General features: G+C 37.6%; 2 protein-coding genes and 1 long non-coding RNA gene across 10 annotated transcripts; 2 read left to right on the top strand and 1 right to left on the bottom strand.

Moving 5' to 3' along the window:
• The first annotated feature begins 51 nt into the window (after window positions 1-51).
• On the top strand, window positions 52-5,323 carry LOC104214099 (pentatricopeptide repeat-containing protein At4g01570). 8 transcript variants are annotated; one of them, XR_707819.2, is made up of 3 exons: window positions 52-2,588; window positions 2,696-2,756; window positions 3,598-4,577. XR_707819.2 is itself a non-coding variant. In XM_070145650.1 (2 exons), exon 1 carries the CDS (start codon window positions 105-107, stop codon window positions 2,553-2,555), a length of 2,451 nt encoding a protein of 816 aa, XP_070001751.1. In that variant the 5' UTR covers window positions 52-104; the 3' UTR covers window positions 2,556-2,588; window positions 5,002-5,323. The 8 variants fall into 8 exon arrangements, 3 of the variants coding, with proteins under 3 accessions (XP_070001751.1, XP_009762073.1, XP_009762062.1); XR_707811.2 differs by having other exon boundaries at window positions 3,589-4,577; XR_707814.2 differs by having other exon boundaries at window positions 2,691-2,756; window positions 3,589-4,577.
• A 5,782-nt stretch (window positions 5,324-11,105) lies between these two features.
• Window positions 11,106-15,586, bottom strand: LOC104211067 (uncharacterized). The gene is made up of 2 exons (XR_011399957.1): window positions 15,401-15,586; window positions 11,106-11,854 (listed from the first exon to the last, which is right to left on the bottom strand). It is a non-coding gene; the product is annotated as an uncharacterized lncRNA (long non-coding RNA).
• Window positions 15,587-20,399: 4,813 nt separating this feature from the next.
• LOC138869652 (uncharacterized) lies at window positions 20,400-21,383 on the top strand. The gene is made up of 2 exons (XM_070147284.1): window positions 20,400-20,463; window positions 20,590-21,383. The coding sequence occupies exons 1-2, from the start codon at window positions 20,400-20,402 to the stop codon at window positions 21,381-21,383; spliced, it is 858 nt and encodes a 285-aa protein (XP_070003385.1).
• Window positions 21,384-22,068: the final 685 nt, after the last annotated feature.

The raw sequence follows: 22,068 nt of genomic DNA, 5'->3' as shown, positions 1-22,068 counted from the left end.
TAATAAAAGGGTTTGAAATGTAATTACAGCATTAGTTTCCGCCATCTTCCTTTCTCCCGCAAAATGCAATTTAATCAAAAACCTTCAGCTCCATTACCGCTGCCATGGCCACAAAAGCACAAAGAAACCTCTCAATTTTCTACACTAGAAGACACTTCACCGTCGCCGGAGCCAAAGTCGCCGGAACGAGGTCTCCGGCATCATCGAAGATTGAAAACTTACTCGTCGTCGCTTCAATTACAAAAGCTTTGACAGCACCAGGAGGAACACGTAACCTAGAAAAATACAACGATTCAATTGCCGTATCAGAAAACCTAGTCCTTCAAATCCTTCGCCGTAACAATTTAGACGCCGCCACTAAACTCGACTTCTTCAAATGGTGCTCTCTCAGGCCCAATTTCAAACACTCAATAGAAACTTACTCTCAAATGTTCAGATCCATTTGCTATTATAATTCTCACAATCACCGGGAAGATATATTCGTTCTCCTCAACTCCATGAAGCATGACGGAGTGTCGCTTAATTCAGCCACATTTAAGTTGTTGCTCGACTCGTTTACTCGAGCTGGTAATTTCAATTCTGCGCTTGAGCTTTTGGAATTCATGGAGAGTGATCTGGAAAATTCTAATAATAATTGTTTAAGTCCTGATGTGTATAATTCTGTGCTTATTGCACTTGTACAAAAAAATCAAGTTAGTTTAGCTTTGTCAATTTTCCTTAAATTGTTGGAAACTAATGATGGGAATGGTAATAGCATTGGGATTAGCGATGCTGTTGCATGTAATGTGTTGCTTGTTGGTCTTAAGAGGGCTAATATGAGGGATGAATTTAAACAAGTTTTTGATAAGCTTAGAGGAAAGAAGAATATTTTTCCGTTGGATAGATGGGGATATAACATATGCATTCACGCATTCGGGTGTTGGGGGGATTTGTCTAGTTGCTTGAGTCTTTTTAAAGAAATGAAGGAAAGGGGAAGTTGGTTTAGTCCCGACTTGTGCACTTATAATAGCTTGATTCATGTGCTTTGCTTGCTCGGGAAGGTTAAGGATGCTCTTGTTGTGTGGGAGGAATTGAAGGGATCTTCGGGCTTGGAACCTGATGTTTATACTTATCGAATTGTTATACAAGGTTGCTCTAAGGCTTACCTGATAAATGATGCGATAAAAGTGTTCAGTGAGATGCAGTATAATGGTATACGTCCGGATACTATTATTTATAACTCCCTCTTAGATGGATTGCTCAAGGCGAGAAAGTTGAAAGATGCGTGCAATTTGTTTCAGAAAATGATTGAAGATGATGGTGTTCGCGCCAGTTGTTGGACCTATAATATTCTTATTGATGGATTGTTTAAGAATGGGAGGGCTTTGGCTGCTTGTACCCTATTCTGTGATTTGAAGAAGAAAAGTAATAATTTTGTGGATGGCGTTACTTATAGCATTGTCATTTTGCATCTTTGTCAGGAAGGTAGGCTTGATGAAGCACTGAAGTTGGTGGAAGAGATGGAAGCTAGAGGGTTTACTGTTGATTTGGTTACCATAACTTCTCTTTTGATTGCGATTTACCGGGAGGGGCATTGGGACTATACAGAGAGGCTTGTAAAGCACGTTAGGGAGAACAATTTAGTTCCAATTATTCTCAGGTGGAAAGACAGTATGGAAGCTACAATGAAAGCTCCACAGAGCAGAGAAAAGGATTTTACACCCATTTTTCCATCCAATGGGAACTTTGGTGATATTCTAAGCCTAGAAGATTTAACAGACCCTGAGACTGATACTGCCCTTGGGGTAGAGGATGAAAGGGATCCGTGGTCATCATCACCATATATGGACTTGCTGGCTAGTAAAGCGAGCTCCCAAAGTCATGCTACAAGAGCGTTCTCTCTTACCGGAGGAAAACGAGTAGACACTAAAGGTGCAGATTCTTTTGATATTGACATGGTGAATACCTTCTTATCAATATTTTTGGCCAAAGGAAAATTGAGCATGGCTTGTAAGTTATTTGAAATTTTCACCGACATGGGTGCTGACCCTGTTAGTTATACTTACAACTCTATGATGGGTTCATTTGTCAAGAAGGGATATTTCGACCAGGCTTGGGGTGTTTTAGAGAAAATGGACAAGAAGGTTTGCCCTGCTGATGTAGCAACTTACAATGTGATAATCCAAGGGTTGGGAAAGATGGGAAGGGCTGATCTTGCCGGTGCAGTACTCGACAAGCTGATGAAACAGGGGGGTTACCTTGACATTGTAATGTATAACACCTTGATAAATGTGCTCGGGAAGACTGGCAGAATTGAGGAAGTAAACAAGCTTTTCCAGCAGATGAAGGATAGTGGAATCAATCCAGATGTTGTCACTTACAATACACTAATCGAAGTTCATGCAAAGGCAGGTCAGCTTAAGCAAGCTTACAAGTTTTTAAGGATGATGTTGGAAGCAGGGTGTGCCCCCAATCATGTCACTGACACAACTTTGGACTTTCTGGAGAAGGAGATTGAAAAACTGAGATACCAGAAGGCTTCCATTAAACGCCCCAATGTAGATAACTCATTATGAGAAGCACTTTAACCTTTAGAGGAGTGAGTTCAGGTATGATGTTCTTCCATAAACTAGTGAATTCAGCATTTGCATTGTATTCAATATTGTTTAAACAGTTGTTCTTCTGGTTTAAAGTGGGATTTTTTTTAAAAGTAAAGGCAGGCAATTCATATGGCTGGTATTCAGAATAGAGTTGGTTTTTCATGAATGTAAAAGCAGGTAAATTTTCTACAAACAGCAATTCAGGAACTACTTTGATTTTCTTTTAATGCGTAGTCTGGAGATTTGAAGTTTGATTGATGTTTGCCATTGATCTTGTTGTTTTATTTTTTATGTTTTATCTATGGCTTTCCGTAAGCAAACATGTTTCTGATACTTCTGGCTTTTTTTGAAGTAATTGAGTATTTGTATGCTCATTGGTAATGCATTCTGACCTTTTAACACTTGAGTTTATATTTTGAAATGTAATTCGAATTATGTTGGTCGCCAGATTTGATTACCTTATTTGGCATAGGGCTGAAGTTTATATCTACTTAGAGGATAGATAATTCATTTGATTAAATAATTCGTTATAACCAGTGTTCTGATTTTTTGAGAATGCAATGTGATTGGTTAGAGCTAAAAATCTGGATTTGGCTAGGGCTTTTCCGGTCCACTTAGTCTATCGTACCCGTCATGCAGAGTTCAGATCAACTCAGAAATTTATGAAGACTGGAAGCTATAGCATACAGAACTATAATCGCAAGATTAGGTAAATAAAAATGAATAGTCAGTCTCCATATAAATACTCTTCATTGATAGATTCTTAAAAATCACATCTTCTATTATGGTTCTCTTTTAGTGACCTTGTAGGTGCACAAAATACAGCACTAGAGTTTTCAAGAGATATGATTCCCGTTTTGCTTGGTTTGTTACATGACTTGCATAACTTGTTATCTCAGGAACTATATATGCCTGACTTTGTCCTCATTCTGCATTTCCAAATTATGCTCTTACATTCTCCAAGCTCCATGTCTTCAGTTTTTCATTCGAACAAATTCTTATATTTTAGGAGTTTCAGGAAGAAGTTGAATTCATAGAATCAAGTTTCTAGAATTCATAGCAAAAGTGAGTGCAAAGGGTTGTCAAAACTCATAAATTGGAGAAACAAAGAAGCAGAAGAAAACCATCTGACAGGGAGTTGATGATGGCACAGAACTGAGCTCTCACAATGGCTGTTTCTCATCATAGTAGATTGCTTTGAAATGTTGCTGCTGGCCAATGAGCTGCTGACTGGCTAAATTTGAGATGTCAGGGGGGAGAATAAGTTTGAAGATAAGAGAAAGCTAGAAGTTAATTGAACATATCATGGAAGCATGCATCTATTGGCAGCAAATACATGTGGATTGACACCTCATATATTATATTCTCCGAAGAATAAGAAGGTCAATACACCCGTCAAATAAGTAGGATGAAAAACATAGGAGACCAGGGTTCAATTCCACCAAGAGTGGCGAAAAAGCTAAGTGATTTCTTCCTATCTGCTAAGCCCTGATGAACAGAGTTATCCGGGATCTAGCTTCAAATCCTCATGCCAAGGTGGAAGAAATAAGGGGATAACAGGGCTGTAATTTGAACTTTTGAAAACTGCTGAATGATTGGGAAGTGGATAGAGTTGCTGCATTGGTAAACCAAATTGATCAACTGCAAGGCCTCACAGACTGTGAGGATTCTTTGGTATGGAAGGGGTCAAGCACCAGATATTTCTCAGTGAATTCTGCTTACAAAAGCCTAATGGGCAATGCCCATTTTGGTAGGAGTTGGCCTTGGAAACTAAAAGGTAAATACACCCACAAAGGTGCTATGGTATGGTTAGTGGCCAGAAAAGCTTGCTTGACCGATGAAAAGCTTAAGAGAAGGGGATATCAACTGCCCTCCAGATGCTATCTCTGTGGAAAGGAAGCAGAACACAACTCCCATCTGTTTCTTCACTGCATTGTTACCTCTCAACTGTGGCACATATTTCTGAATATTGTCAGAATGAACTGGGTCATGCCAAAAGATACAACTGACCTCTTGAGATGTTGGGCTGGTGTGACAGGTGGAGTCAGACAGTAGAAATGGTCCCAGCATGCATTTGGTGGACAGTCTGGAACGAGAGGAACTCCAAATGTTTCGAGGATTTTAGCAACTCTATTCAGAGAATCAAAATGAACTGTTTAGTACTTTTTCTTTTTCGGTGTAAAGAATGCCCTGTAAATGATAGTGACTCCATACTTGATAGTTGATACCATAGAATCCTTGTAAGTTTCTGTAGTAGGGGATTCTTTACTGTTTTTGGTATATGTATTTGTCACTTTTAGCAGCACAAACTTTGTGCTGTTTTCTTTTATAAAATGTTACCATTCTCAAAAGAGTTATCCGGGATCTATGCTAGTGGGACTTGTGCAAAATTTTTGGAGATAACACTCTGTTACAACTTCAGAAGTGTGTACGGCTCTTCTCGTGGAGATAAGGAATTCAATGAAGACGTGAAACTAGAAGAACGTTGAAGCAACCCAAAGCAGACACGCCTCAGAACGCAAGGAAGTGAAGTACAAAAGTATGGAGGTATCAGCTGACTGAACACTGCCTAATATTAACTAGGTTGAATATCTTAATTTAATGTACCATACAAAGCATATGTATTTGAGTTCCTTTCTGTTTCTATCTTAGACTTGCTAGTTTACTTGAGAGTTGGATTATATTTATTCATTCTTTTCCATTAGTTACTTGTGCTTTATAGAACATTTCCTTTTGTATTTCTAGTTCTTGAACATTTCCTTTAGTACTCGAAATTTCATCAACAGATTCTCGAATTTGTTAATACTGTTACTATTAATGTTTAATATTAATATATATATTTCGAAAATATTTTCCCCTCGTCAACCAAAAATCCAAATTCCACAAAAATATTTATTTATTTAAGAAAATTTTTCACGGAAAATGAGTTCCCTTTACTGATTCTAGAAGGGTTTTAATGTGTTTCACTTAATTATTTTCCGTGGCATTCCTAATTGGCTAGCCCCATAAGGAGATTGTTCAATCAAAAAACAATATAGAATCAAAAAGTCAAGTAACAAATGAACCATACTTTTCTTAAACTTCTCTACCAATTAAACCTCTCTTTGATTTCTTTTTGTGTGTGAAAAGTAAATAGCAACGGTGGAGGAACTAGGCTAGTCCCGTGGATTGAAAGATTATTCCAATCCTCTTTTAGGAGTATTGCAAATGAAATAATTATTTTCCGTCACAGAGCTTTAACCATTTTTCTAAGTGAAATTTATATCCAAATGCTACTTACAAATACTTTTTTTCCAATTCAACTTCAAAAGAAAATGCAATTTTTAAGTTTTATCGACAATTTGCTTGTCTCATTGCCATTATTCCAATTTCTACCACTGTAGGTTTACTTTTTTAATAGCAACCTCGAATATGGAATTCAAAGGAATTAAGTTATTGCATTCTCTAGATAATTCAAAATGAAGCAATAGAATGTCCAGGTCGAGCTCTCCCAGTTCGTTCCTAGAAATATAGTCATATATGTCTCCCGTGTCAATCTCACGCGAGCCTCTTTAGTGCTGTATTCTGGCTCGGGCCCGGGCCTTCATGGGCCAAAGGGTCCGGGCTTCGTGGGCCTGAGCTTCGTGGGCCTGGGCTCTGGCGGTCTCGGGTTTCATGGGCTCAATGGGTGGAACCGGCCCATGACGGGCCTAAGCCCACATGGTCCTGTGCATAATGGGCCGGGCTCGTGGGTTTCACGGGCCTAGCGGGGTTTTTTTTTTATTTTTTATTTTAAGGCAATTTCTTGTAGTATCATGGCTATATTAAAAATATATATGTAGTATATATGTAGATCTAATTATTAAAGTGCTTGACGAAAAAGAAAATAACAAAACAATAGTAAAACACTAAATTGTCATGCATAATATATTGTCTTGTAGTATATATATTGTATCTTATGTATATATATTCTCTTATATATTTTCTTGTAGTATATATATTGTATCTTATGTATATATATTCGCATAATATATTGTCTTGTAGTATATATATTGTATCTTATGTATATATATTCTCTTATATATTTTCTTGTAGTATATATATTGTATCTTATGTATATATATTCGCATAATATATTGTCTTGTAGTATATATATTGTATCTTATGTATATATATTCTCTTATATATTTTCTTGTAGTATATATATTGTATCTTATGTATATATATTCGCATAATATATTGTCTTGTAGTATATATATTGTATCTTATGTATATATATTCTCTTATATATTTTCTTGTAGTATATATATTGTATCTTATGTATATATATTCGCATAATATATTGTCTTGTAGTATATATATTGTATCTTATGTATATATATTCTCTTATATATTTTCTTGTAGTATATATATTGTATCTTATGTATATATATTCGCATAATATATTGTCTTGTAGTATATATATTGTATCTTATGTATATATATTCGCATAATATATTTTCTTGTAGTATATATATTGTATCTTATGTATATATATTCGCATAATATATTGTCTTGTAGTATATATATTGTATCTTATGTATATATATTCGCATAATATATTTTCTTGTAGTATATATATTGTATCTTATGTATATATATTCGCATAATATATTGTCTTGTAGTATATATATTGTATCTTATGTATATATATTCTCTTATATATTTTCTTGTAGTATATATATTGTATCTTATGTATATATATTCTCTTATATATTTTCTTGTAGTATATATATTGTATCTTATGTATATATATTCTCTTATATATTTTCTTGTAGTATATATATTGTATCTTATGTATATATATTCGCATAATATATTTTCTTGTAGTATATATATTGTATCTTATGTATATATATTCGCATAATATATTGTCTTGTAGTATATATATTGTATCTTATGTATATATATTCTCTTATATATTTTCTTGTAGTATATATATTGTATATTATGTATATATATTCTCTTATATATTTTCTTGTAGCATATATATTGTATCTTATGTATATATATTCGCATAATATATTTTCTTGTAGTATATATATTGTATCTTATGTATATATTGTAGCTTATAAATAATTCTAAGTAAAGACAAAGAAATATTGCAAAAAGATATTCAAGGGTAGAAGCAATAAATTTTATTACCAAAAATGGCATATCTTTCTTAGTCATCCTTCCCCCAATAGAATGAGCACAACAAGGTACTAATACCACCATTAGAAGGAAAAAAAACTAAGGAAGATGGGCCCATTAGGCCCGCCAGGACCGGCCCAGGCCCGTCTGACAGTCCCGGGCTAAACGGTCCCGGGCTCATGGGCTAATACTACAAGACCGGCCCGTCACGGGCTTCTCAGGACCACCAGGACCGGCCCACCAGGCCCGTTAGGACCGCAGGCCCGGCCCGATCCGGTTCAGGCCCGGCCCACCAAGCAGCCTTAAGCCTCTTATCTATTCTCATTAAACATGATCAAACCCAAAGAGAAATTTATCATTATCATTTTCGTATATTCAGTTTACATTACGGATTGAGGAATACATAGATTAGACATAATAGAAAAAGAAATTGAAAGATTTTGTACTCTTTTTTTTTTTTTTTGTTGTTAATTTTAACCAAAAAAGATAATATTATAAATTTGAACCTTATAAAGTCCCTTTTCTTTTCTGTACAAAGTTGCTGTATAAATGATCAGGCAACGCCATGCAATGTTTTCGCATGGAAAAACAACTCAATGACTTGGCCAACACGTTAGCCAAGTGGGGCCTACTCCTCAACCCCTTGATTTTTTCATCGGTGGACCCACTCTTATTCTTCTTCTGACTGCTCTTCACCAACGCCGCCGTCTCTCCGCCGTCACTTGCCGTAATCACCGGCGGCAGAACACAACGGCGGCCCTGTCTTTGCTTGATTTCACTTAGCTCCATTTCGGGCTTGAACTTCACAGGCCCGAACATGAACATTCTTCTCCGAGATTTCGCTGACATGGAGGTTAGTGCAGTAATATTCACCTTCTGCACATTTTGTGAATTGTAAAAACGGGCCGAATTGGCCCGTTTCTGATTCATCGGCGTCATAACCGGCCGATGAAATGAATTGGAACGAAATAATGGAGACAAATAAGTCTCATCCAATTGCTCTTCTAATTGCCTTTTGTCATCATTTTCATGGCTAATCTTTTTTCCGCAAAAAATTATATCTGAAAATGTATAATTTTCAGAATCAGATTCAGTGAAAAATTCAAAAAAATCTTGTGGCGAAGAGGAATTTTTTGGGCTCTCGTTTCCATCTTTCATTTGTAGGTCAGATAAAGAAATTGTATCTAAATTTTCTAAATCTTCTTCTTCTACTCTTCGTTTTTCAGCTTTGTTTTCCATAATCAAGAAGCTTTTAAGTGAAATACGACGTAAAAGATTTTATTTTGGTACAATATGATGTAAAAAATATACTCTACTATGTTGTGAATAAGTGAAGATTTATAGGAATATATATATACAATCAAAAAAGTGATGTCCTTTCATTTTTCTTATTGTTATTTTTATTTTTATGTTTATTTTATTTTTTCCTTGTTGATGTAACTTAGATGGAACGGCTTCTAGATAGGAATAGAAGGGAAGAAATTAAGGGGTTGATCTCATGCAGTGACCGCATCGGAATTTTTCTTAAGGAGTTTCAAAATATAAAGACATAAACTTACAAAAAAGCCAAGGAAAGTCAATAATATATATATATATATATATAAAAAAAAAAATTTACCTAGCTATATAGTATAATTTTTTGGCGAACGGCTCCGCCGCTGATCACATGCTAGTTATACAAAAATTATGAAATAATACATATATTCTAGCTTAACTTATTATTTATGCTAAAATTATTTTTTCTTACACGACCAGCCAAACACAATATAAGTTAAACAATAATTATTTATGACTCTTTCTTTGATTAAATATAAAGTTATTTTATACGAAATTTTATGTTAAAAATTATTTTTTTCAATATCACCAATCCAATGACCCGAGGAGGTTGGAAAATGTTAAAGAAAATAAGGTTACTAGAAGAAGACTGGAGGAGGTCAAATAGTTATGTGAAAGAAGGTGGATTGGGAGAAAAATCAGGAATGTAAGAAGTGCTAACACGTTATCTAAAAGAAGATATGATGGTATTAATTACTAACGTCTAGAAGATAATGTGATATTACCTCGGAAGAAGGCAAATACATTGATCTATTTAATGTGTGGAAATGACGCCATTTTCAAGCATGTTGTTAAAATATATTTATCATTTATAGAATATTCAAAGATTAGCTAATTCGCAGAAAGTTTGGGACACGGCGTCCTCAACTTTAAAGCTCAAAGTTCAAGCTTCAGGACATTATCTCCTAAACTTTATGTCCTGAATTTTAAATTAGTAGTTCAGGAATTCATGACTAAGTGTCCTGAATTCCAAATGGGTAGCAACAAAATTCATGATACTTAATCATAAAGTTTTGATGAATCGGCTAATCTTTAAATATATTGTAAATATATTTTAAATAATACAATGAAGGCAGTCCTTCCAGAACCGGATATAAATTCCGTGAGTGTTTAAAAGTGACTATTGGTGCACTTTGTCCATTTAGTGTTGGTGAAGCAGTTTTAATGGCAAAATGTCATTACGACGGTCCGAATTAAAATTGCTTGATTAATAAAAGTGTTTAACGGAGAGATATGACAAGGCCTTGATTAACATGGAAAAAAACGAAACAAAATGATAAATAGTGGAACTCTCCAGATTATCAACAAAGGAGACAACAACACAAAAATGGTAGAACTACAAACTACTCTCTTCGGCCCCAAAGATTAGTCTCTGACAAACTAAATCTGTTTTACAAAATATTTTGATGTTTAAGCAAACATCAAAATACAAGAGCGTACAGAAAACTTGAATAACTTATTTTATTACTTTATGCGGGACAAATGAGGTGTGAGTGGTTGGCTTTGGCAGGTACGAGAAGAGGTAGAGGGCGGCCTAAGAAGTATTGGGGCGAGGTGATTAGACAGGACGTGGCGCGGCTCCAGATTTCCGAGGACATGGTTCTTGATAAAAAGGTGTGGAAGTCGAGCATTAGGGTTGTAGGTTAAGGAGTAGTCGAGCGGTTTTCCTCTTTGTCCCTGTTTCCCTCTTTGTTCCGGCGAGTATGATAGTGTTTTGTCTAACACTGCTAGCGATTTATATTATGTTTCACACTTTTGCATAATATTTGTGTTGCTGCTTTTCCATTTATTTGTTATCTCTCACGTTGCCGATATTATTTTAGATTTTTGTTGTTACGGATCCAGTGTCTATGAGTTGAGGTTCTCCCGGAAACAGCCTCGGGGTAGGGGTAAGATCTACGTACACTCTACCCTTCCCAGACCCCACTGGTGGAATTCTACTGGGTCATCATCGTCATCGGGCGGGACAAATGAAATAAGAGTACAAATATCATCAATATATGGATTAAATTAACTAAAATGACAATAACGACCCCATCATTTTCAAAACCAATTTATTTAATACAACACACCAACCATCCAACCACAAACAACCCCTGGATTACTAATTTATGCATTACATTCCATGCATTACTTAATTTACCTCTACATTACTAATTTTGCATTATGCAATCTCTGCATAACTAATCCCTGCCTGGCTTGCATTTGAACCAAACGGTCCCTAACTTCACATTAGTAATTTATTTATTTACACTAATAAATGGATATTGGGGGAATTAGACGTCGAAACAAGCATGGAGAGTGTTGAAAGCATATGTTTGAGTTGCAGCAAGAAATCCCAAGAGATAGAACAGGAAAAAGTTAAGAGATCAAATAGCAAACAGTAACACTAGAAACAGCCCAAAGCTGCTGATACCATTTGCAAGCCAGTGAAAGCATCAACTCTATTTGTTGCGCTTCTTAGCCTGCTTGCCCTGGCCCTTCTTAGGTGGTCCCTTTCCACGACGTTTCAGCATTTCAAGCTTGCTCAGTCGCTCTTGCTCTTGACGTGCCATCACAAGAGGATCATCTTTCATTATATCATGTGGGTACCATTGTGATACCTTTTCGCCAATAAGCTTCTTGCGTAATACCTTGTGAGATGATCTCTGCCCAGTTGGATTAAGCACATGACCAAATATCCTGGCCCTTGCCTCAGCTACCCCTTCAATGGCTGTAGCAGCTAGCACATTCTTCAGTCTGCCAAAGTTCATTTCTTGGTTCTGAAAGCAGCTCAATACTCGGATTCACTGCACAAAGAAGACGCAGTCTCAACAATGGTTCAGTGAGAATTCTAATGCAAATCGCAAAATACATCAGACTCCGTGTTCTTAGAAGCACAGCAAAGAGACAAGGTCCCTAACGTTTGAAGTGAAAATCGAGAAATGAAGCACATAATAAACTGAAAATTAAGGAACCACGAAACATATACTATGAATTTAGTACTATAATAATCAAAATGCAACTAAAATAACTAATCCCATTATCTAATACTATATAATAAAGCCGAATTTTAATCTACTCCTCAAAATAGAGACTAATGAACCAACTAAACCTCCTTTGGATTGCTTAGCACATAGTTGCAAATAAAATAACTAATCTAATACTCCCTCCGTTTCAATTTATGTGAACCTATTTCCTTTTTGGTCCGTGCCAAAAAGAATGACCCCTTTCCTTATTTGGAAACAATTTACTTTTATGTAATGATCTATAGCCACACAAAATATATGTGCCTCATTTTACACCACAAGTTCAAAAGTCTTCTCTCTTTTCTTAAACTCCGTGCCCAGTCAAATGGGTTCACATAAATTGAAACGGAGGGAGTACTATATAATAAAGCCGAATTTCAATCAACTCCTCAAAATAGAGACTCAATGAACCAACTAATCCTTGTTTGGATCGCTAAGCACATCGTTGCTTGAAGCTCACACTTCTTTGAAGCACATGGCTTCATCTAAGAAGCACCCCCCCCCCGCTTCGCATCGATATCTTTAAAGCAATGAAGAGGTGCCTTTTAATAACACTGATCAGGATCAACAAAAATCGGACTCCACCACCTGGAAAGGTCATTCAAATGGCCTCTTGTCGGTGAAATCTTGCTACAACACACTGTCACCTCAGAATAACAGTGGAGCTTGGACATGGAAGAACATATGGCATAAAAATGCCCCTCTGAAAACCTCGTGTTTCTCTTCGTTAGTGGGGCAAGGGAGGCCTGCCTCATCCAAAACAACCTTCAGCTAAGAGGCTTTCAGATTTGTAGCAGATGTCCTCTCAGTGAAAATCATTATAAAAAGAGATGCAAATCACATATTTCTTCATTGCAAGATTACATATCATACTGCAGAATTTATTTTTTGCTTTACTCGGCGTCTTCTGGACAATGCCAAACTCCATCAGAGAGCTTTTCACATGCTGGAACAGGGACAGACTCAACAAAAAGCATTACAAAATTTGGAATAAACTCTCCATGTTATTCGGTGGACTGTTTGGACAGAAAGGAACTGTAGAATCTTTGATGGCAACAAGAGAAACATTCTTAACCTCAAGTCCAGAGCTTTTTCATACTAGTTTGTATGTGCATAATGTCTAATCTAGGATCTCACAATTTGGAAATATGTTTTATTGCACTATCTTAGTGCTGTTTATTCTCTAATAAAATCTCTTACTAGTTGTAAAAAAAAGTTCACTACTTTAACAACTTTCATGAGAACTTCTACCTCATCCTTAAAACCCCTGATCAACAAAGGTGAGTTTTTCCCTTCCCCTTTGTCTTTTGGTATAGCTTTATAAAATGCTTAGCATCCATTGAAATGGATCAATAATAATAATTTCCACGAGACCTTCTAGCTTCTCTTTCATAGTCAAGAAGGGTGATGAGTCGTCAACCCTAACGGGTATGAACACCGCTGTCACCTTTTGCCCAAGAATTTCTCCTACCTATTGCACCTTCACTACTGCACGTTTCACTTCACCTGTGAATCTACTTACTCTACATATATCCCAATGAAGAAAAGAGTGTAAATACCAATTAGCTAGTACAATTTTCCAGCTAACAACGATATTACAACATGATCATACTATTACCTTAGGCAGAGTTTGAGAATAAATTGAAATGACATCAATTGCAGTGAAATGTTGGCATTCTCAACGAGATGGTCTACAATCAAGTATACTACAGCAAGTGCAATTGAAACTGAGTGTGGCCTAGTAATATGAAGGTGCATCTTTTTCTTGGCTCTATAAAATTGTAGGACAGAGATGGAGCCATCAACGCGCTATTAATGCAACTTTTTTACAACAAGAAAGTAAGATATGATAAAATAGCACGAGATGTCATAATCATTGGCGGACTTTGTCCTTGCTAAAAACAATCATGGGTGGACTGACAATATTTGTACTATGATATGAGTTAAAATTAAAAAAAAACGTGTCTGTATAAACCGTACTTATTCTGAACAGTCTAAATATAAGAGTCGTCTCAGATTATAATTAAGAAACCATAGGATTTTCCCCACCCCGCAAATTATAAACTTAGGATTAAAAGATGGTGTTCTTTAACCCAAACGGAAGGAGAAAAAAAAGATTGAAAAAGGACGATGAAGAAAAACCATGGTTCCCGCCCCTATGTTTAAATTATGAAGGGCTCGCTATTATACTAGTAGTAAATTAGAAGAGGACGACCAGAATACGAGGTTCTTACCCTCATGTTTAGAGTACGACGGACTCAAACAACATTTCGGGCTCGTTGTATTAATTCGCAGCGACAAGTTTCATAACTTATACAGATTCTATGTTATTCGTAAAAATTTATTAATACAAACAATTGCAAATGTCAATAAACAGTCCCAAGGGAAACATGAAAATTGAACTGAAACCAAAACAGCTTAAAAATGAAGACTTCAGAATCTAAATATTAGCTAACAATTTATTTTAATGCAGAGAATTGTAATGAAAAAAAAATATGAAGATTCAGAACACAAAAAGAGAACCACAGAGAGAAAACAAATGGAAAAAAGTTGGTACTGTCTGACCTAAATCATTTGCAGAAACAAATAATTAACATGCTGGCAGCAATACAAGTTGAAAAATGACTATTTCTGATACCGTCCAAATTCAATTTTCCGTGCGGGCTTAAAAGTCGACACTGGTGCAGTTCGCCCATTTAATGTTGGTAAAGCAGTTTTAATGGCAAGGGTAGTTACGACGGTCCGAATTAAAATTGTTTGATTAATAAAAGTGTTAACGGAGAGATATGACAAGGCCGTGGTTAACATGAAAGAAAATGATACAAATAGGTGCATTTAAGTTGATACTAGAGGAATTCTCCAGATTATTAACAAAGGAAACAACTGCACAAAAATGGTAGAATTACAAACTACTCTTTTCGGCCCCAAAGATTAGTCAGTCTGACAAACTAAATCTGTTTTACAAAATATTTTGGGGAATTAGAAGTCGAAACAAGCATGAAGAGTATTGAAAGTATATGTTTGAGTTGCAGAAAAAAAATCCCAAGAGACTAAACAAAAAAAAATTAGATACCAAATTGCAAACAGTAACACTAGAAACACCCCAAAGCTGCTGATACCTTTTGCAAGCCAGTAAAATTACGACGGTAGGAAAAAGTAACTACATGACTTCAGAACTAATAAATTGCCAGTAGGTAGAATCAAATGCACCATAAACCCAAATCCATAACCACGCAGGTATACAACACCATGACACCACCAGCAAAATCACACAGGCGCGCGCGCACACACACAGAGAGACAGAGATAGAGGTTGAAAGGAGCTCACCGGAGAATCCGCCGACGGCGTTGGATGACGGGAGAGCGGCGACCGGTGTGAGCCCTGAGGGTTTCTTTCTAGCGGGTAGCGATGGGTTTGACGTTTGAATGTTTATTGATCCAGAGTTATTTCCCAAATTGTGAGATTTTCAGTTGAAATTTTTTATTACTGCGTAATTTGTGTCAAAATTTCATTAAATGAAATAAAACAATAAAGTAAAGAAATATTGCATTGATTTTGGGATGAATTACAAAGAAATATAAACATTATCGTATAACGAGTAAAATAAAAAAGTTTAAGTTAAATTATTTTCAAGTACAGAAATGTGTTATTCTTTTGGAACAGACTAATAAGAAAAATATTTTATGTAAATTGAAAAGGAAGGCGTATTTATTTTTGAATCATATTGTATTTTTATTTATTTGTATCACCGACTATATATGGGGTTATAATATTTAAGTTTATGTCAATAGTTATTCATATAATTTATTCTTTTTAATTTATAGAATTTTAGCACGATCATAATATTATCCGCACATCGTGCAGGTACTAATACTAGTAAAACAATAAAGAGAAGAAATATTGCAAAGAAAGAGGAGGGAATTCTATTGATTTTGGGATGAATTATAAAGAAATATAATCCCTACATTTATAAGAAGAAAAGTGACTTAGTCATAGAGTAACAAACCCTAGAATCCCTCTAAAATTTAGACATTAACATTAAATACAATTCTATTTATAACACTTCCTTGAATGTCTATTCAACAAATAATGTGCCTCATTAAAACCTTCACTAAAATAAATCCAGTGGAAAAAAATTCTAGTGAAGTAAAAAAGAGTACGTTGTTTAGACATACGCCTTTTGGTTGCCTCATTAAAAACCTTGCAAGGAAACCTCAGTGGAACAAAATCTTGTAAGGAAAAAAGAGTACAACGCGTATTAACTCCCCCTGATGAGAGCATCAATTCACATCCTTGAGCATTCACATCCCAATCTTGTGCACTAACTTCTTGAAGATTGACGTTGATAGAGATTTGGTGAACAAATCAGCTATATTATCACTTAAATGAATCTGTTGCACATTGATATCATCATTCTGTAACAACCCGACCGGTCGTTTTGCTTTCTATATTCCCCTCCCCCTAAATAAGATTTTCCATATGTGCTTTTATTATTTTATGACTTGCGGGGATGGTTAGTTCGGGTTTGGAAAGGTTCGGGTTGAAATCGGAACACTTAGTTTCTTAATATTGGCTAAAAGGGGCTAAGTTTGTCTTGAGTTAGCATTTTGAGTAAATGACCTCGAAATCGGGATTTGACGGTCCCAATAGGTTTGCATAATGATTTGGACCTGGGCGTATGTTCGGATCGGGCTTTGGATGAACCCGGAGCGTTTCAAAGCTTAATATTGAAAGTTGACACATTGAAGGTTTTAAAGTTCTTTAAATTTTGTTTGGAGCAGGTTTTGGTGTTATCGAGGTTTGTATGGGATTTCAAGCTAGAGTATAGTTTCGTATGGTGATTTAAGACTTGCACGCAAAATTTGGTGTTATTCTGAGTAGTTTAAGTGTGATTTGGCGCGTTCGGAGTAAGTTGGAAGAACTTGAAGTTCATAAGTTGATTCTATTGGTTTTGGGCTGCGATTTTTAGTTTTAATGTTGTTATCTGAGGGCGCGAGCGAGTCCATTTTATGTTTTCGAACTTGTTGGTATGTTTGGGCGAGGCCCCGGGGGCCTTGGGTGCTAATTGGGCAATACACGGATCAAGTTTGGACTTGGAGGAAAAGGCTGAAGCAGTAGAGCTTCTGGTGCAATCGCACCTGCGAGAAGCTAGTCGCAGGTGCGAGCGTGTGGCTACAGAAGCGGTTTTGGCGAGTTGGTTGTGGCCCGCAGAAGCAGAGGGATTTCCGCAGAAGCGGCCTCACTTCTGCGAGGGAAAGGCTACAGGTGTGAAGAGGGTCGACCAGGCCTGGGTCGCAGATGCGAGAGGCAAGCCGCAGAGCGGGATCGCAGGTACGGTGTCCTTTCTGCAGGTGCGCCCGATGTTGGGCTTGGTGCATTCCGCAGAAGCGGTGTCGCATGTGCGACCCATGGTCCGTAGAAGCGGAATCTCTAGAGGCAGTGAGGTCTTTTAATGTTGGGACTTGGGCCATTTTGGTTCATTTATTTCACTTCTTGTCCGATTTTTGGAGCTTCTTAGAGAGGGGTTCTCACCTAGCTATTGAAGGTAAGTAATTTCTATCCAATGTAAGTTGAATACATAGATTATGGGTAGATTTTAATATAAAAACTTGTGAAATTTTTGGGATTAGTTGAAAAACCTAGGTTTTGACAAAAATAAGATTTAATCACGAAAATAATTATGAAATTGGGTGAAAATTATATATTTGCGTTCGTGAGGTTATGGGTAACATTTACCTTCAAAAATTTAAGGAATCCGGGCACGTGGGTTTGGGATAAATTTTGGGAATCTTCCAATTTGTGTTGGGTAATTACTCTAATAGTTAAATTATAAACTTTCGAACATGTATTGACTAATTTATATAACATTTGACTAGTTTCAGATTGTTCTGCACCGAGTTGAGGCTTTAGAACGAATTTGTGGACCGAAAAGTGAGCTTTGAGACGAGGTAAGTCTCTTGTCTAACCTTGTAAGAGGGAAATTACCCCATATGTTATTTAAATTACTAATTGCTTCTAATTATGGAGGCTACGTATGCACGAGGTGATGAGAATCCATTCGTAGCTACTGATTATGCTTATGTACGGGTAGTTTAGGACCCAAATCATGAAATGCTTGTAATGTGTGCACCCTACTTGTTAATTAAGGTGCCTAAATTATATTGGAATTTGATAAAAGGATTATAAAATACCGAATTTCATATACTTGAGTTTTGGTGGGTTACTTGACCGTGAATAGAAATTGTGCTCTTTGTGTATTAGCCTTGTAATAACTTTTAAATCAAATGTTCATAGAGTGTCCTCTCTTCTTGTGGAGCGGGCCAAATGCCTCGGTAGTATAATAGATGCATCTATGGTTCGTGTCGCTCGACCCTCGACAATGTACATATTATTTTGGATCGGGCAGTACGACCTCGACATAAATCGTGCGTGATAATGTTTGGAGCCCAAACACACTTGATATTACTTTAATGACTTAAGAGGTTATAATTTATATAATGTCCTGAAATTGTTGAAGTAGTTATTATGTTATTATTATTGTAGGTATTCATGTACCCCATGCCTATTAGAATTTCTGTATTTTATTATTATTAGCCCGTAGTAAGTGTCGAAGTCGACCCCTTGTCACTACTTTTTTGAGGTTAGACTGGATACTTATTGGGTACATGTTGTTTATGTACTCATCTACACTTCTGTGCAGGATCTGAGGCATGTGCATATAGCAGTCATACCGGCGTGTACTACCGATACCCCGAGGCCTAGTGATGAGCTGCTTCTTGAGCCATTCTGCAACGCCCAGAGTCTCTCTTTTGCATTTAATTTCTGTCTACTTTATTTCAGACAGTAGTTAGAGTTTTTGTATATTCTCCTAGTTGCTCATACACTTGTGACACCAGGTCTTGGAACACAAACTAGTAGCCTTTATGATTTTGGAGCATTTATTTCACTACATTTGCTCACTCGTTAGCCTTCGTTTTACTTTATTAGATCTTCTACTACTTATTTTATTAATAAATGAAATTCAACTATTTGAAAATTTATTTAAAAATGAAATTGCATGATTAATTCGCCGTTGGCTTGTCTAGCGGTAACGTTGGGCGCCATCACAACCTATAGGAGGAATTGGGTCGTGACAATATGGTATCAGAGCACTAGGTTCACGTAGGTTTCACAAGTTATGAGAGGGCCTAATAGAGTCTTGCAGGTCGGTACGGAGAGGTCCGTGCTTATTTTTGAGAGCCTATAGGGTATTAGAAAACTACCCTTTCTTCATCTCCTATCGTGCAATTGATGTTATGCTAAGTATATTTCTCTTATTCTCTCATAGATGGTAAGAACGCGCACGACAGATGTACCCGACCATGGAGGAGTTGCTCCTCCTATTTCTAAAGCCGAGGCAGAGGCCGATGGAGGGCTCCAACCCGTGGTAGAGGATGAGGGCATCCCAAAGTTGCTCCAGTTATGCCACCAATAGATCCAGTAGAGGATCCTATTATTGAGGAGCAGGGCGAGGTGCCTGCAGCGTAGCCAACCCCAGTAGATTTCATGTCCACGCCAAGGTTTTAGGAGGTCATGGGTCGTATGTTGCGGTTCATGGATAATATGACTCAGGCTGGTTTATTTCTATGACCCAACCACATCTCAAGCGGGAGGAGGAGCATAGACCCCTACCACTCCGGCTCCAGGGCATACAGCTACCGTATACCATACCTTGGGTGCACTACCTGTGGACCGAGCCTAGCCAGTTACAACAGCTATACTTGAGCCCAGACCAGCTGCGACCGGCAAGCCGCAAAAGCTCTTGGATAGATGGACTAAACTACATCCTCCTGTCTTTGGAGGTGAGCGACATGAGTACCCACAAGACTTTATTGATTGGTGCAGGGATATACTGCACAACGTGAGGATATTGGAGTCCCATGGGGTGGACTTTACCACCTTTCAGCTGGAGGGCAGCGTAGATGGTGGCAGTCATATCTTCTTAGCAGACCAGTAGGTTCTCCTCCCTTGACTCGGGACCAGTTCACACGTATCTTTCTGGATAGGTATATTCCACCCTCTTAGAGGGAAGAGTTGCAGTTTCAGTTCGAATCTCTAGTAGGGTCAGATGTCAGTGACCGACTATGAGGCGAGATTCTCTAAGTTGTCTAACCATGCACTTATAATACTTCCCACCGACGCATAGAGAGTGCAGAGGTTTGTTGCAGGGTTGCACTCTGGTATCCAAGTCACTATGGCCCGAGAAGTTGAGATAGGGACTTCTTACGAGCTAGTTGTGGAGATATCTTGGAGGATAGAGGGTGTTCGTCAGTGGAGCTGAGAGTAGATGCCGCGGGACAAGCGGTTTCGATATCCTAAATGGTTCAATGGTGCTCCTTCTGGGGGTAGAGGTCAGTTTGTGAGAGTTTTGGTCTAGAAGGCTCACATATCCAGCATCGCCGCCTTCTTAGGGTGCTCTAGTGCAGCCCTATTTCAGTGCCATTCCAGATAGCTCCTACCGTCCACTAGCTTTTCAGGGTTCTACAGTAGGTATTCAGGCCATCAAGATCAGATTTCAGGTCAGCAACCCGCCATTCTAAGAGGTTGTTTCGAGTATGGGGACCTTGGTCACGTGAGAAGGTTCTACCCTAGGCTTCGGGGCAAGATAGTACAACAGGGTTCTCAGCCTATGATTATAGTACCAGCTGCCGCACCAGTCGTCCGACCGCCTAGAGGTAGAGGGCAGGTGAGTAGGGGTCGTCCTTCAGGTGGAGGTCCATCAGGTGGAGGCCATTCGGGTGAAATCCAATCAGTTGGCATCCCAGCTAGGTTCTATGCTTTCTCAGCTATACCAGACACAGTGGCCTCAAATGTTGTGATCATTGGTATTATTTCTATTTGTGGTAGGGATGCTTCGGTACTATTTGATCCAGGGTCTACATATTCATATGTGTCATCTCTGTTTACACATTTCCTAGGTGTTCCTCGCGAGTCCTTGGGTACTCTTGTATATGTGTCCACTCCAGTAGGCGATTCTGTTATTGTGGATCAGATCTATTGGTCCTGTATCATGACTTTCTGTGGTTACGAGACTAGAGCAGGTCTTTTGTTGCTTGATATGACCGACTTTGAGGTCATCCTGGGCATAGATTGGTTGTCTCCATATCACGCCATCCTTGATTTCCATGCCAAGACTGTTACATTGACAATGCCAGAGTTGCCTAGATTAGAGTGGAAAGGTTCATTTAACTGTGCACCTAATCGGATCATCTATTTTATAAAGGCTCGACACATGGTCGATAAGGGTTATTTGGCTTATGTTCGGTTGTAGAGACTATATTGATTGATTCAGTGCCCGTGGTCCAGGAGTTCTCCAATGTGTTTCCTTCTGATCTATGAAGCATGCCACCAGATCGTGATATCGATTTCTGTATTGATTTGGCTCCAACTACCCAGCTTATCTCTATTCCACCGTACCGCATAGCTCCGAAAGAGTTGAGGGAGTTGAAGGAACAACTTGAGGAGTTGCTAGCAAAGGGGTTCATCAGACTGAGTGTGTCGCCTTGGGGTGTACTAGTGTTGTTCATAAAGAAGAAGGATGATACTATGCAGATATGCATTGATTACCACCGGTTGAACAAAGTTACCATTAAGAACACGTACCCGTTGTCGCGTATTGATGATTTGTTTGACTAGCTGCAGGGGCTAGGGTGTTATATAAGATAGACTTGAGATTGGGGTACCATCAGTTGAAAATTTGTGATTTGGATGTTCCGAAAACGGCTTTCCAGATTAGATATGGCCACTATGATTTTCTAGTGATGTCTTTCGGTTGACTAATGCCTCAGCGGTGTTTATGGATTTGATGAACATGGTGTTCAGGCCATATATTGATTCGTTGACCATTTTCTTCATTGATGACATTCTGATCTACTTGCGCAGCATGGAGGAGCACGAGCAACATTTGAGAGTGGTGCTTCAGACCTTGTGGGAACAGAAGATATATACTAAGTTCT

This window comes from Nicotiana sylvestris, chromosome 5 (genome assembly GCF_000393655.2).
Source record: "Nicotiana sylvestris chromosome 5, ASM39365v2, whole genome shotgun sequence".
Lineage (NCBI taxonomy): Eukaryota > Viridiplantae > Streptophyta > Magnoliopsida > Solanales > Solanaceae > Nicotiana > Nicotiana sylvestris.
The sequence above is the reverse complement of the archived record's forward strand: the minus strand, read 5'-3'. Positions and strand labels throughout refer to the sequence as shown.